Here is a 16,510-nt window from a genome sequence, read left to right as displayed (position 1 = left end):
GTGGAGGAGGGTCTCACCCAGCATATACCTGTATGTGAAATTGAGTGTTGTAAACCACTGTAATGACTAACAGATTCCTGTAGATGGCAAGGTTGTATCACTTTGGATCTGAGCACAGTTTTTGAGTTGAAGATAAGAATTTGTGGGTGAATCTTGAATTGTCAAGTAAATTATGAGGGAGAGAAATGTCAACATTGAAGTCAGACAAGTTGAGGCACCTCACCCTTGAACAGAGTATGCTGTATGTGTAAGGTATGAACAGCATGTCTGTCACAGTATTTAGCAGTGCTGGAACGGTCTGTCCCGGACGAATGCCCATTTTTTGGACGGAGGACGGGGTACGACAGGTTTTAAAAAAAGAGATGGACTAAGCAAGTGCGGAGGTGGATTCCCACAAATCGTCCCTCATGCGTATGATGTGGTCGCGAGGTGGCCAAAAGTTCATCTCAACCGACGCGGCGAAATGGGGAAACGCCAAAAATTGCCTCCGAATGCTTCAAACGCGCCACTCATTACACAACTGCGCGTACTTACTTGCATTGGCAATGCCCCGGCGGGAACGCTGTGCACTGCACACGTTCGGTCTGCAAATAGCTTTAAAAAAAAAAAACACGCTCGGTCTGCACGAACAGGAGAAGAAGAAGAGGGAGAAGGAGGCAGAGAAGGCATTCTATAGTGGCTTTCCAACTTTTAGATTACCCAGTATGCACTGCCCCCAGCGTACATTTTGGATGGCTTGCTCCGCTGCTTCAGTTAGAATTCAGCGAAGCAGGCAGGACGATTGGCATGCCTACTAAGTGTGTTGTTTTTGGCTGTACAAATCGAGGGGAGGAAGGCTGAAAAGGATTCTACAGACTCCCGAAAGTGATCACTAAACAAACACCATGTAAAAAAGTCCACGCTCTGATGGTACATTTCTTGGTTACATGTCTGTAATTCAATAATTTTGCCATCAAATTCTTAATCTTGTTATTGTTGTTTTATAGTGTGAGGTGTCACAAAAGCATAATATATTAGCGTCAAAGTCACTTTTCTACCTGACATGTTCCTTTTCACAAAATGCTTTTTTTCTCAGCTTTTTGGACACACAAAAGTTAAAGACAAAATACTCATTAACAACTATGAAACAGTTTTGTGGCCCCACCTGTGGGGTTGAAACTATGCATAATATGTCCAACCATAAATCAATAAAAAAAAATAAAATAAAATAAAATAATTTGGAAAGGTATAGGGAAGAACAGGGTCTGGGTTAAGCACAGGCTTTGGAATTAGCTTTAGCATGTATCATTTTGAATTTACAGGTAAGATAATGTTATAATATTGATAATTAATTACAAATACTAATTTTACACCTTAAAATATGGATTTAAGGTGTATTGCTTAGTAAAATTAGTGTACTAACTATTATATTGATAAGTCAGTCATAAATTGAAAATCAAGAAAATATTATGGATCGCTGCATATTGGTAGTTATATATGGTATTGTAAATTGAAATAGTGTATAGTATTATTCTATATGTATAGCAATGAATATTGCTAAATCATTTTGATATACAAATAATGACAGAAATACATGAGGGTAGGAATAGATAAGTTTATACTTTCTTCAACTCCTTTTCAAACATAAAGGCGATCTGTATGTGTAAGCAGGTACTTCATTACCCCTGTCGTATTGATTACTTCTATTTGCTCTGTTTTTTCCCCCTTTTTTTGTATTTGTTGATGGTTTTTCACTTTGCCGTTTTTTTCTCACACACTGCTATATTACTCTTAATTTATAAATGTTTGAAATGAATTGATTTTTGAAAAAAACGGAAAACAGTGTTTTTGGTAGGATGAACTTATGTCCTACTGCTGATTATCAAACAATGACAAAAGCTACAAACAAACTTATTTTCTGGTAAAAGACGAAATCCACTCATTTGGTAGATGGGGGTGCTATTGAAGTTTGCAGTTGGAATAGCTGACATAAGACCGTTTAAAATTAGAAGCAGACGGGTCAATAGGTGGGTACTATTTTTTTCCCCCCTGAAAAAAAGGCAAATGACGGACGTTGGATACCCACTCCGCAGACGGATGACGAATAACGGACGCTCAATTTTTAGTAAAATGCCCAGCTCTGATACTATCACACAGCACAGTATTCTGTAGGTCTTTGGAGATCAGGCAAAATGCACTAAATCAGCTGGCAATATGGGGACACTGCTTTGAAAACAGTTAGTAGCGAATGAGTTGATAAATAATGATGCTTAAATAAAATATCCATCCATCCATGCATTATCTGCTGATTATCCGAGGTCGGGTCGCGGCGGCGGCAGCTTCAGCAGGGAAGCCCAGACTTCCCTCTCCCCAGCCACATCTTCCAGCACTTCCGGAGGGATCCCAAGGTATTCCCAGGCCAGCCCTGAGACATAATCTCTCCATCCTGTCCTGGGTCGTCCTCGAGGCCTCCTGCCGGTGTGACAAGACAGGACCACCTCACCTACGGTCCCGCTTCTTAAAAAGGGGGACCACCCAGTCTGCCAATCCAGAGGCACTGTCCCCGATGTCCATGTGATGTTGTATAGGCGTGTCAACAATGGCAGCCCCACAACATTCAGAGCCTTTAGGAACTCCGGGTGGCTTTGTCGGCGAGGAGCTTTTTAACTACCTCGGTTAATTCAACCCCAGAGATAGAAGAGCCGACCTTGGAGTCTCCAGGCTCTGCCCACCGACCCACAACATACCGAGTCAAGGTCAGCAGCACCCCATCTCCACTATAGACAGTGTTAATGGTTCACTGATTTCCTATCCTGAGACACCGGATGATGGACCAGAATTTCCTGTCCCGAAGTCATTTTCCATGGCTTCACCGAATTCCTCCCATGCCCGAGTGTCCACCAGCGGGTTCGGGGATTGCCGCCATTACAGGCACCTTACGGCCACAGCTGCGATCGGCTGCCTCAACAATGGAGGCACGAAACATGGCCCACTCGGACTCAATGTCTCCTGCATCCTCCGGGACGTGGGCAAAGTTCTGCCGGAGGTGGGAGTTGAAACTCCTTCTGACAGGGGATTCTGCCGGACATTCCCAGTAAACCCTCACAATACGTTTGGGTCTGATGGGTCAGACTGGCATCTTCCCCCACCATCGGAGCCAACACACCACCAGGTGGTGATCAGTTGACAGCTCTTCCCCTCACTTCACCTGACTGTCCTGGTGGTGCCAAGTGCACATACGGACACCCTTATGTTTGAACATGGTGTTCATTATGGACAATCTGTGATGAGCACAGAAGTCCAATAACAGAAAAACACTTCGCACTGCGCACTACAGCACACCCTCCAAGGACTCCAAAAAGGGCGGGTACTCTGCACTGCTGTTTGGTGCATAGGCACAAACAACAGTCAGGACCCATCCCCCCACCCTAAGGCGGAGGGGGGCTACCCTCTCGTCCACCGGTGTAAACCCCAATGTACAGGTGCCAAGCCGGTGGGCAATAAGTATGCCCACACCTGCTCGGCATCTCTCACCTTCGGCAACTCCAGAGTGGAAGAGTGTCCAAGAGTATCCGCTTTAGCCCCTTCCACAGATGGTGAGCCCTTGGGAAGGGGGACCCAAGTTGCCTTTTCGGGCTGAGCCCGGCCGGGCCCCATGGGTGCAGGCCCGACGACCAGGCGCTCGCCAACGAGCTCCACCTCCAGGCCTGGCTCCAGAGGTGGGCCCCGGTGACCTGCGTCCGGGCAAGCGAAAATGAGGTCCATTTATTTCAGTCATCATAGGGGTCTTCTGAGCCATGCTTGGTCTGGTCCCTCACCTAGGACCTGTTTGCCATGGGTGACCCTGCCAGGGGCATAAAGCCCCAGACAGCTCCTATCATTGGAACATGTAAACCCCTCCACCACGTTAAGGTTTGTGTTATTGATGGGGGATATTGTAAAGTTTAATATCGGGGGTTCCTATTTTTGTCTTTGCCAAAACAATCCACCTGGTTAATTCTAATGCAAGGGGCCATGTGATGTCAAGGCGTTGACTGGTCCATCCCTTGCACCTACCAGTTGTTATTGAGTGATACACCAGATCGCTTGCCTATGGATGTAACACGGTCTTGACTTATTTTTTCTTGCCGTGAGTGTAGCATCCAGACACGGATCTTCATTTAAGTATTTATTTTAACGGAAAGGATGTAAACTGACCCACGTCACAGACAGGCTTCCGCCTTTGCATGCGGTGGGTGATTATTTATTATGCGCTGCGCACCGGCCTCATCCGACACAGAGCCAGCAAAACGGCTGCCCAACAGTGACCAATGCCTGACCTTCCATCTACATTGATGGAATGCCCATCTCTAGAAAATGGCAAGACCGACTCAGAGTCGTCCCTATCTGACAAAGAAAATTCTGCATTGAACTGGAGAGACAGCCGGGTCAAGACGACTTTCAACGCTATGCTATGTCACGGCTCCGCTTTTTGCAGACAAGTATGGCTGCGCGCGTTAGCTGCCATGACATCTAGACAAATAGGTTCCGCGAGCTATTATAATTATATATATATATATATATATATATATATATATATATATATATATATATATATATATATATATATATATATATATATATATATATATATAAATATATATATATATATATATAATGGAGATACACAAAGAAACGGAGGAAACAGAAAGACCATTTGCACTAGGTCTGGGTATGCATTATACCATTGTACTGGCAGTCAGGTTGAAAAATTAATGGCAGGCACCTTTCTTTAAACAGGGGTAGGGAACTCTGGTTCCTCGAGAGCCATACCCTGCCTGTTTTGGATCTCTACCTACTACAACACACCTGACTCAAGTGATCAGGATTGTTTCAGACTTCTACCGACCATGCTGATGAGCTGATCATTTGAATCAGGTGTGTTGAAGGAGGGAGAGATCCAAAATAGGCAGGATATGGCTCTCGAGGAACCGGAGTTCCCTACACCTGCTTTAAAGATACTCAGTTTGTTAAAATTGCTGCCAAGCAAAAGAAGCAGAGAAGATGATACAGTAGATAAAGATGAAGGGTAGAGAAGAGACCTCTGGGCAGCAGGCGTCGCAGTCTCCTCTAAAGCCTTCATGGTGCTTTGATGTACATGACAGGATTGTGGTGAAATGGATTATGGTCCCTTGCTACTTAATTTAATAAGAGATCTGGAGCTTCATATAAAAATTCAGAGCAATGTTAATAAATGTGCATGTAAAGGTAATCTGAAAATACATCAGTGCAGGTTGTGCAACTGTTAAATACATTATCTATTGAAAGAAATGAAACAGTGGTGAACCAACAGAACTTGTATAGAAATGTAACTTTTTTTGGGGGGGTTGGGTGGCTAACAAACAACTATTGGTCGATAACTGTACTTCATCACACTTTCTGTAATACTCTAAGATTCCGTTCAAATGTCCTACAGTGCCATATTACTGGCAGAGTAGCTAGCAGGCTTAAAAGCGAACAGCAGCGTGTTGAAAGATTCCAGTGTCGGTCCAACAGGCAGGTGTGGATTGACGTGAATTGATGCCGGAGAATGTTGGGTGGTCAAGATGATGCAGAGAAATACCCTCATTTTCGACAGAAGCGGAAGATAATAGATGATTAGCTAGTAACAGCTAACAGCTAGTAATTGAAGGCCAATCTGAAGAAAAGAGCCTTTATGATATATGTATTTTAAAATATTGATCATATGTGTATTACTGAGTCAAAAACAATAAAATAGCTTGTACAAAAGTAATAACTGGTATTTTTGTGGTTTGCAACGTGGTGACATGTGCGCCATTGTCCTTGCACTCCAACCAGCAGTGGCCTATGCTTGTATGCATGGAATGGAGTGTGACCAATTACTAGAAATAGTAACAAAGTAAGTAGTACAAATCAAAGGGCAATTTAAGCAAATGGTTACTGTACGCTGTTGTGTTTTACAGACCAATCTCACCGCTAACTCTCATCACTTCCCTCACTCAGTTATGGCACTCTCCCTGTTCTGTGCTGACGGACATCACGCCCACACCTAATGATGGTGTGGGTATCAATAGTCTATGCAGAGATCTCACATGTTTTAAAAACAGATTACGAACATGACCCAAAGAAAATAGGTACCATGTGTTGTACATGAAAAGTACATGTTGAATTTGTGACAAAATGACTATAGATTCAAACTATCCCAGACAGCGCAACCTATGTGGATGTGGAGGCTATTTTTCTGCTAAAATGTTAGACATAACAGTGCATTAATGGAGATATATGGCACCATGATAGGGAGTGAGTGTGAAATTGCTAAGCAAATGAGTTATAAGTGTCAAACGGCTTTCATTTTGTGCGTCTGCCTGGCTATCAGTGTGTAATTGCAGGCAATTGTCGTAAGAGACATTTTGAGCTGATGGAGACAACACCCACGCAGCTCTTGCTCATGAGGCCTTTGAATAATGTGGGGAACGCCCCTTATCTTTTAAATGTTGACGAGCTCCAAGAAATACAGCCACCTCACTACCAGCTGAGATTCACAAAGACATATTTAATACACCCTAACACCTTGTAACATATCCAAGCTCACCTCTGCCACAATCAGAAAGCTTGACAGGACAGGTGAGGGGAAGACTTCCGTCAAAGGAGGGCTGCTGATAGGTAGGAATTGGCAATTAACGTTGGTGTCAAAGTGTCAATCTATACTGATTTCCACTGAGCCACCAGGCAATCTAAAACACTTACTGAAGGACAGAGTGCTGAGAGAGGCAGAGTGGAGAGTGGGGCAGAGGGAGATGAGGGAAAGGTTGAAAGGGGGCTCAGAAACAATTGCTCTACAATGTATCGCTCTTGTTGTCAAAGGCATCACTGAATAATTCAGTCAGTCTGGGTGGAAAATTCTAAAAAGGAGGCCAAAAAGAGGAAGCTGGGGTGTATTGCTACGATGGTGGATGGAACATTTCTGTCTGCATTTATTAAATATAGGGATGTTTGATACCACTTTTTTTTTCGAGACCAATACCATTACAAGTGTTTACTCATTGAGTACTCAACAATATCTCAAGTACTTTTGATCTAAAATTTCATTGAATGCAATGAAAAAAAAAAATGAACAAAGACCTTTCTTTCTGAAGCAGATGATGATTTGACAATACGTCAACCTAGCGCCAGCTATTACTAGATATCAGATTTGGTTTACCTTAAGTATTGGTGGCTGGTATCGGCAGCCTCCACAAGTACCGATACTTTAAAATAAGGCTGGTATTGGTACAGATACAGATACCTGGCCTGGCATCGGTGCTCGCTCGTCCCTAATTAAATAGATCACATCCTACAAATGTTTGTTTGGACTAATGGTTAATTTAACAAATTATTAATAAAGTGTTTCTTATAATTTGTCATATTATTATACATATGAACTCCCTTTTTAAATGGCAGTGTTGGCAGGCAGAATAATGCTGCCAAAGAAATTGCTATACATGACATAGACGTTGCTCAACTTTCCAAAATTAACGTCATGTTCCTTTGAACAATATACAGCACTAGTAGTGCACCCAATTTTGCCTCATCTGCTTTGAGATATGATGAATCCACAATCAATGTCACATACCGTATCTGACATTTAAAATCCGTTGGTCTGTGTCATGTCATGTTTCTGTCTTGAAAAGCTTATTATCTTAACTAACTGGTTAGCAGACGAACATTAGAATGCCATTCATCCCAAATATTCCAAATGACTGTATTTCCTGTCTAATAGTATATCAAAAATAGCCAGCATCTGGACTTCTCTTGCTTAAGGCGGATATGTCAAGCCATGAAAAAGTTGCTGAGCAAAGGACATACAGACAGTGAAAGCATCCGCACACTCTGGTCTCTTCATGTCCTCTTGGCTGGGTGTAAATCGTGGAAAAGGGAGTGTGACTCGCTTCGCCTGTCAACAGACATCAGCACTTAAATCCACATTAAATACCCGGGAGAAGGAGATTGATTTTCATCCACTTTCAATCGCCAATACTGATCGTGGGGAAATTAATTGGACTGCCAGGCCAACTGCAGTAAACGTGGTTTCTGCATCTCCATGTCTTTTCTCTGTCTTTGTTGTTCAAGAGTTGCATGACTTTAGAGGTTTCACCACAGGTTTGAATGCTGCATTTCAATGCTCAGTGACTGTGCTTCTTTAAACTTTAACCCCGGACACACTTAACATTCATTGTACACGTCCTCACATTGCTCTACTGTGAATACTACATTCACTTATTGACTCTTTTCATTTAACACACTTATAGCAACAACAACTTATTCACCCCTCCAGCTACTTAGTCACCTCTACGCTTCAGGGTTGCAGGACAAATGTGTAAGGCCACAATACATTACAAATGACAATGTTCGCACAAACCCGTAACACATAGCGCTTTTATTTGCATTCATATTGGTATTTATCAAACGTTTAGCAAGGGTCAAATTATCGGAAGTCCTTTTACTGACTGCATTTTAAAACATTGCTTATCTACAATGATGACGACAGCACCATCGGTGTGGCATTGAGTGAGCTGACAGTTTTAACAACACAACCACTGAGAATAACCAGTAACCATACAATGACATTTAAAACACATGCTTTGGGGTCTCTCCTGATTTGTCTTTACATATTCCACTGTATTATTTTAATAAATGTTTAATACTAAATCTTCACTTTTACCTTTTTTTTTTTAATTCCTCTTGCATTTATCATATATAGTAATTTGGTTATCAGTCGCAGGTCAATGGATTTGCTCTATCCAGCTGCGTCAATAAGAGTTTACTAGATCCTTTGCATCCTTTTGCTCCTTGCTGATTCACTGCCATTTCTATGTTCTTTGGAACCCAGTCGTGTTTTTGTGTGTGTATCGTTCCTGTCTCTTACTGGCTGTTGAGTTATGCAGCCTACTGGCTGCCTTGAGCTGATTAAGTCAATTTAGGTCCTCCTGCCTTCAAGTAGCATTCCGTGACAGACATTGATCAGAATGTATTTACAAAAGACTAAGACTATTGAATTTTTTATTTACGCAAAGAGTAGCCTTTCGTGTTCTGTTATTGAAATTCTAAAACCTCAAAACATACTGTATATGAATGGGAATTGAAATGATAGCTGAACTAGCTATGGGTGGTATTCATCTGCGCAATGGCAAAACGGGCCAGAGTGAATGTCATGTTGCAGCAAATGGACACACTGTTATGTTCCCACTATTGTGTCAAGAAAGAGCTCTAGGGTCTGAATTAAAGCTTTGGAAGAAAAAAAAGTAGATTTATAGTCATTCTTATTTCTACAGGAATGGGGAGACAAAACTTCCACAGCAAATTTAATGAGGGATTGCCAATTTGTCCTAATAGTGTGTTTACTGAAGAGCAAGAACTTCTGATATAATGTACAGAGACATTTCATTCTGTGAGGAAAAAAAATCTTGACAGTGTTTTTAGCATGCTCAGAAGCTTGCGTTTCGAAATTTCATTGTGATAATACCTACTACACGGAAATTGAACTCAACTGAAGTCTGCGTAATACATCCACTGCTCACCAACTGATTTAATGTCATAGGGGCGTTTTTCAGAATGAATTTGGAAATTGTGCACTAAACACCCGCCCACCAAATACATCCTAGGCACTATAAACGCACATGAGATAATTACGGTCATATAACTTGTATGCTTATTCACTCAGACAAAGCACACGAATGGCTTTCATTTGTGCTGACTGCTGACGTTATTCATGAGTCAGTTTGACTCATGCAGATTATTTAGTGCAAGGGTGGAGTGCACATACTGTAATCTCACAGTTACGGAGAGCCTGACTAATTATGATAAGTACTTTTTTCCTAATCTGCAGTGACAGGAGCCTTATGTAAAGTTATAAGAAGTATTAAAAAAAAAGTTATACAGTCCACTGCAGTTTCTTCAAATGCTTTCAATTAAAATAATCAGTTGAATCTGGGGCAAAAATGTCCTTGAAAGATGTTATACATCAATAATGTTACATTCAGCGGAGGGTGCGGTTGATGCCAAATGTGTAAAAAAAAACAAAAACAGAGGGGGGCTGAGGTTGTTGGGGTTGCAGATGCTTAAAGTATTCTGGCATTGGAAGAGGTGCATAGTTCACCAGAGAAAATGCTTGCCTTGTTTAGGCTTTCCTTCACTTAAATAGGGCACATTAAACTGGAATGGATGTTGCATATTTAATCAATCTCCTGAAATATTTAGCATGGTTAAGTAAGTTGTTACAGTGTGGGTAAATCTAATAGACAACATGAAGATGACCATACAGTATTTTTCATAGGCACATATTCCACAAACCCCCACAGCAGCTGGGTGCCAATTGCACATAAATGCTGTATGGAAGTATTGTACAGCCTTGCATACAAGACAGCAAACAACTCACAAACTCACAGTATGTCTCATTGTAATGCTGTACATCTAAATGACTGTGTGCAATTTAAGTCACAGCATTTAAATGGCAGTTGGCACAAAAGGTGAATAATTAAAAAAAAAAAACAAATATATATATATATATATATATATATATATATATATATATATATATATATATATATATATATATATATATATACATATATATATATATATATATATATATATATATACTGTAAATGATAAACAATAAATACAAAAACAATGTCCTGTTTTTGTATTATAAAGGGATGGAAATTTGGATATGTTTTTTTTTCTTTTTTCATCATTTAAATAAAAAATAATTGACAGATTAATCTATTATCCAAACAAAAATTAGTGAGCAGCGCTAAATTGAAAAAAAAGCACCAAATCCATGTGATCTCACTCATGGATAATGATATTGGAATCGCTGGCATAAACCTCCGATCAGAACATCTCTAATGTATGTGTGTTTTTATGATAGATAGATAGATAGATAGATAGATGGATGGATGGATGGATGGATGGATGGATGGATGGATGGATGGATGGATGGATGGATGGATGGATGGATGGATAGATAGATAGATAGATAGATAGATAGATAGATAGATAGATAGATAGATAGATAGATAGATAGATAGATAGATAGATAGATAAAGACAATACATACAATAGTTACGTGTGGGTTTTACGCAGCTCTCCTGTGGAACTTAGTCTCCAGCCACATTTAATTTCATCAGCAATCCTGTGCTGTTGATGGCTGTGTGGTAATTACATCGTACCTCGGGCCCACGATGAGCAGACATGCGTTAATGTGTTGTGAAGGCAAAGCAAAGTTTTCTACAACACTGGGGCACCTGGGCCTTGCCATGCAAAGTGATTCTAGTCATCTCTTCTGATGAGTCTGTCTGTTGATGTAGTGATGCACACCCAACTGCCCCTTTTTTTCCTCATTAGCTTTCAGTTAGCAGTTTTTAACTTTATTAATATCAAACCAGACTTTTAAAACTCCTTTAACCTCCCAATCATGAGAAAATGGAGAGATCAAAACAATGCTGACAAGACAACTGCCTTTCTGGCGGGCAGCCACAGCACATGTTCAAATGTTGTTCAACATGACATGTATAATTAGTCCATGCTGAGTCCTCTTTCAGGCTTAAGGGAACTGTTGATCTAATATTCATAGAGGAGAGTGTTTCGTGTGCCCTCAGCACAGAAGAACTGTATACAAGTTCAGCAAAACAGAAGATTTTTGGCCCGCCTTGAGATGATGCGTACTGGTACATACACAAACTTGTAAAAAGTTCAAATGGACAATGTCATCACTTGTAAATTAGATACTATTTGGGGCAGGGGGGTCGATAGTTCTATTGAGGCCAAAAAGTCACGCGGAAATATAAATTCCTCAATCCACATTTTTAGCCGCTGTGCACTAGAATGTAATCTATGTATCACACCTACCCACAAAGTTAATGGAAATCAGTTGTGTAGTTTTTGTTCAGTCTGAACAAAGTAACTCAATGAGATACAAACAACCAAAGGGAAGAAAACAACCTCTCACCATGTTTGGTGGAGGTCAAAATTTGAAGGCAATCCAAACAAAACCGTGACCTGTGTTCTCCACACAATACTTCTCGGTGGAGTAACGGACGGACTGATAACCAAATAGCTGCAGATAGCTTACCTGATGTATCCCCATATGGCTTTGGTGGCTTGACAGTCTCCCCAAAGCTGTTTGTGGCCTTTGTGGTGCTTAGCCTCTTGGGTTCCGGTGTAGTCACCATAATAAACGTCCTTTGGGAGAGCCTCATAGTAGTGCTAGTAGTTGCGGCCACTGTGGTAGTTGAGACCCGAGTGGGTAGGTTAACTTTGGGCTCTTGTCTACCATCCTCATCTATGCTATCTGTCCCTGTGGGTCCCCAGTCGATAAATCCGGCCACCGTTGTAGTCCGGCCCTCCTGAGACTTGTCAAAGCTCTCCCATTTCAGCTGCCTTCTGGCTCTAAGTAGCAACCTTGCTGTGTCTCCCCTGTTTCCTCTGGAAAAAAAAGCTGCTGGAGATTCTGCTATTACTGGTTCACCCATCTCCATTCCGGAGTACACCAACTTGCATTCCTTACATGGTGTTGGCCTTTTGTGCAGGGGCTTCCGAGGCTTTTGCATTGTAACTTTAGGCCCTATCCCTAATTTATTGTCTTGGGGTGGAGGGATAGGGCTCAAAAGCCTATGCGCCAGAGGGCTCACTGTTCTCCAGTGGATCTTGTTCGGCGCGTCCCAAATGGGCTGCAGGCGAGGTCTGGAGCGAGGCACCGGCTTAGGCAGGAGTTTGTGCGCCAAACCTTGACTCAGGGGGCTGCAGACAGAGAAGTCCAAGGTCATGTGGGTCATTGCCAGCAGAATCCACACCCGGTGACCCACACGGCTGCCTGGCCTCAAAGCAGATGGACTGCTGATATAAAGGAAGACATTAAAAGGGAAAAGTCATTTTAGATTCAGGCGGTGCACTACATATTCAAACCATACAAATTTGATAAGTAAGGGTCTATCATTAAGATTAACGTCTGTATTTACCCTCCATTTAAACTCTTGGCCAAGTTTTACTCCACAACTTCCACTCAATTAAGATGCAATAATAATTAGTTTCACTGAAACCCACTTGAATTAATGTAAAGGTCAGACAAAGTGAATGTACAACATGAAAGATTATGGCTTTTGTCCTTTTACGTTTTGCTTTTGGATCTCCTTGAATTTCCAAACGCCGATGAACCCAGAGATAATTATAGCAACATGCAACGGCATTTATCCTTTACCTAATCCTAATTTCATGCCTTACTTACTGCAGACACACAAGCACATGTTTCCCTGAGGCTAATTATAATACTGTATGCATTGTGATGATCAGTAAGGTAGCACTCATCATCAGGGCCGCACTTACCAACGGGCTTACCTGGGCTTGAGCCCATGGGCCCACGGGGGGGGGTGGGGGGGGGGGGGGGCTTGGGGGGGGAGAACTTGACCAAGCCGCAGGCGATTCTGTGTAACGCCGTGGCCGTAGAGAGCGTCACTTGCTGCTGCAGTACACGAAGCCCGCTCTAGGGGTCTTGTGTCTGCAGTCCTTGAACAATTTCAGCTCAAGCATGCAGGTGATTTGATTTGGAATCACCACATCGGTTCTAATTACCAAGCCATTGCATTGCAAAACTATGACGTTGGTTGAATTGAACAATGCTTGGATTTTGTTGGACGCTTTAAAGGCGTTAATACTTATACCCAGTTGTGTCTTTTCTTTTAGGTACATGCCTCTGTGCGACTGACTAACATTGAGAGATCATGAAACTTGCTTCCAAATATAAAGAGTGGAGAGGAAAGCACAAGTATGATTTCTGATAAATAATTTAGGGTGACATTTTAATTGAGCCATAAACAGTAACTGATGTTGTCATGACACACTAGTGACAAGGTCGACGTATTATTGACAGGTATAATTAGTATTTTAAGAGCTTCAGCCATGACCTCTATTGAGATCCTGGTAGTCATCACACTGGAGGTGACTCCAGGCCAGATTATTGCAATGCCTGGACTTTTTTTAATGGCTGTTTCCTAAGCACCTTCCTTGCCTTCACACTGCTGCTCCTGACTGTGGCTACAACAAGAGGCATAGAAAACTAATACACTAAATTCAAATACAGTGGCTACTCTAATAGAAAATAAAGTATGTTGCAGTGCTTCTAAAAGAGAGCTGAATTATGAAGCATGCAGCTCACAGTTGATCACGAACCAGAACATTAGTCATACTGTACGTTTCAAGGACTGCGCCAATCAATGTTACATACGCTAGGGTTTTTTTTTTCTTAACCAATGAATGGGATAAAAACAAACCTTTTTTAACTTCCATCCCTTTATTCAAAAGCAAGACATTTCAAATAGGCAGTGCACAAACAAGTCACTGCATTAAAATCCCAGAGCTCTTATAGACTAATCAAAAAAAAAAAAATGTTGACTACTGATTGGTATGTAGGACAGTCACTTCACTAACCCCACAGGGCAACAACAACAGTCTATTGTTGAACACGCCCAGGTAACACCCACTGGGCATAAATAGAGGAATCCACACTGAAAATTGAGAATTGAAGAAGCCTTTTGGGTTAAAGGTGAAATGTCTTCAACAAGAAAAGGCCAGCTGCCTTGATTCAACATTTGCAAATTACCATGACCTGAGAACTGAGAATATAAAGAGACCAATCTACCTGTATTTACTGTAAATGCACTAGTATTGAGCAAGTTAACCTGCGCCAGTAAAAAATCATTAATTTGTATGCTAAATTATACTGTACAGCCATTATCACAATCCCAACAATAATCTCTCTCTCTCTCTCTCGCTCTCTCTCGCGCTCTCTCTCTCTCTCTCTCTCTTTCTCTCTCTCTCTCTCTCTCTCTTTGAATGTATCAATCATTTTACGCCGGTATTGCATCACTTGACACAAAACTCCCTGAGCATTCTAAAAATAGTCAAACCTTGCTTTGTTTTAAGTTTAAGTATTGACAGACACTCCAGTTGATGTTGACTATAAAACTAAACACACACACACAACAAAAAGAGCAACACATTGCAGTATTCGTTTTAGAAACATTGCTTGCAATGCAAACGGACTCAAAACCCTATTGAAAGGAAAGAAACAGAACTATAGCACCTAAGAATAGCTACTTCTATGGGTCCAAATAACTAATATTCCCACACAAACACTGCAGCAACATGCACTGCCAGATCATGTAACACGACTGAATGGTAAATATTCTTCCTATACTATTAAAAACAATTTATATTCAATACAGTTCAGTCTGCACTTGCTTCTTCTGGTCATTCATCTGACAAGGTTGTGTTATCTGCCAACTCTGCCCCCCCCCCCAAAAAAAGAAAAAAAGATTCAACATGCATCATGGATTCATAATTTAATAACAGGTCTAATATTTTGACACCATACAAAAAACATTTGCAAGTATACAGCACAGATGGAAGATAAAGACCAGTATTAGCGATGTGCGCATACCAGATTGCTTTCTGATGGAAACGGGTGCCTAGTGTCCTATTTTAGGAGCACATGCTCCATCATACCATCATTACCAACTTAAGTAAAAAGTTAAGCCTAAACAATACGTTTGGAAATCCCTTTAGTACAGATTGTGATGTTCCCTGACTCGGAGCACAGGGTCACAAAGCATTGTGGCAGTTTATGCTCTCTGCGGAGAAAAGGACAGATGGGTTTTCATTTGAAAGCCACATTTGGAGCTGAACACTTAACAATTGGAACCGGTGCTGTAGTGTTAACAATTCCTATTCATGTAGCAAGAATGGGAAGGTTTAAGTTGACCAAAGGCTACTTCATATATAACATGAGCATTATTAGTGATGTAAAGCGGAAGTCAACGCAAACAAATTTTTTCAAGGAACTGTTGTAAACTATGCAAGCCCATTAGTTGAAACAAGACCTTCTGATTAATACTGGGTTTGTGGAATACGAGTTAATCACCCATTTTTAGCATCTCTGGGGGCGGCCATTTTGTCACATCTATCGACTGTAAATGACATCAAAGTTGCTCAGGGCTCAGGTAACGACCAATCACAGCTCATCTCTTTTCTGAAGATGAGCCATGATTGGTCGTTATCTGAGCCCTGAGCAGTTGTAATGTCATTTTTAGTCGAAAAGACGTGACAAAATGGCAAAACCCTGAGATGGCTAAAAACGGGTGGATATTTTCTACTTAACTCATATTCCACAAACACAGTATTAGTCAGAATGCCGTGTTTCCAGTAGTGGGCCAGCATAGAACATATTCTTGAAAAAAATACATTTGGGTTGACTTACTTTTTAACTAGCTACTAACCTAGTACAAGAATTTCAGTTTGATGGCCCCTGTCTTAAACCACAGAATAGAACAGAATCGTTGTGGCAGCTGTAAAGTAGCATTAGGTGGTGGTGGTGGTGGCGGGGAGGGGTGCTTAGACCAAGATTGGCTTTAATTTTCATATTTAAGGGATGCTCCAATCATGATCGTCCGATTTTCGTGAAAAATTACATGATCAGAATATTCGATCAAAGCCTTTT

General features: G+C 41.3%; 1 protein-coding gene across 2 annotated transcripts in view; it reads right to left on the bottom strand.

Annotated features, from left to right (window-relative positions):
* ajap1 (adherens junctions associated protein 1) overlaps positions 1-16,510 on the bottom strand; it is a 49,693-nt gene that overhangs the window by 12,991 nt on the left and 20,192 nt on the right. For both annotated transcript variants that reach the window (XM_086049356.1, XM_086049367.1), the window contains exon 2: positions 12,092-12,855. In XM_086049356.1, coding sequence (XP_085905482.1) covers positions 12,092-12,855 — 764 coding nt within the window. The remainder of the gene's footprint in view (positions 1-12,091; positions 12,856-16,510) is intronic.

This window comes from Filicampus tigris, chromosome 1 (genome assembly GCF_054856515.1).
Source record: "Filicampus tigris isolate MCC_2025a chromosome 1, RoL_Ftig_1.0, whole genome shotgun sequence".
Lineage (NCBI taxonomy): Eukaryota > Metazoa > Chordata > Actinopteri > Syngnathiformes > Syngnathidae > Filicampus > Filicampus tigris.
Note: the sequence above shows the minus strand (reverse complement) of the source record. Positions and strands in the feature narration are given on the sequence as shown.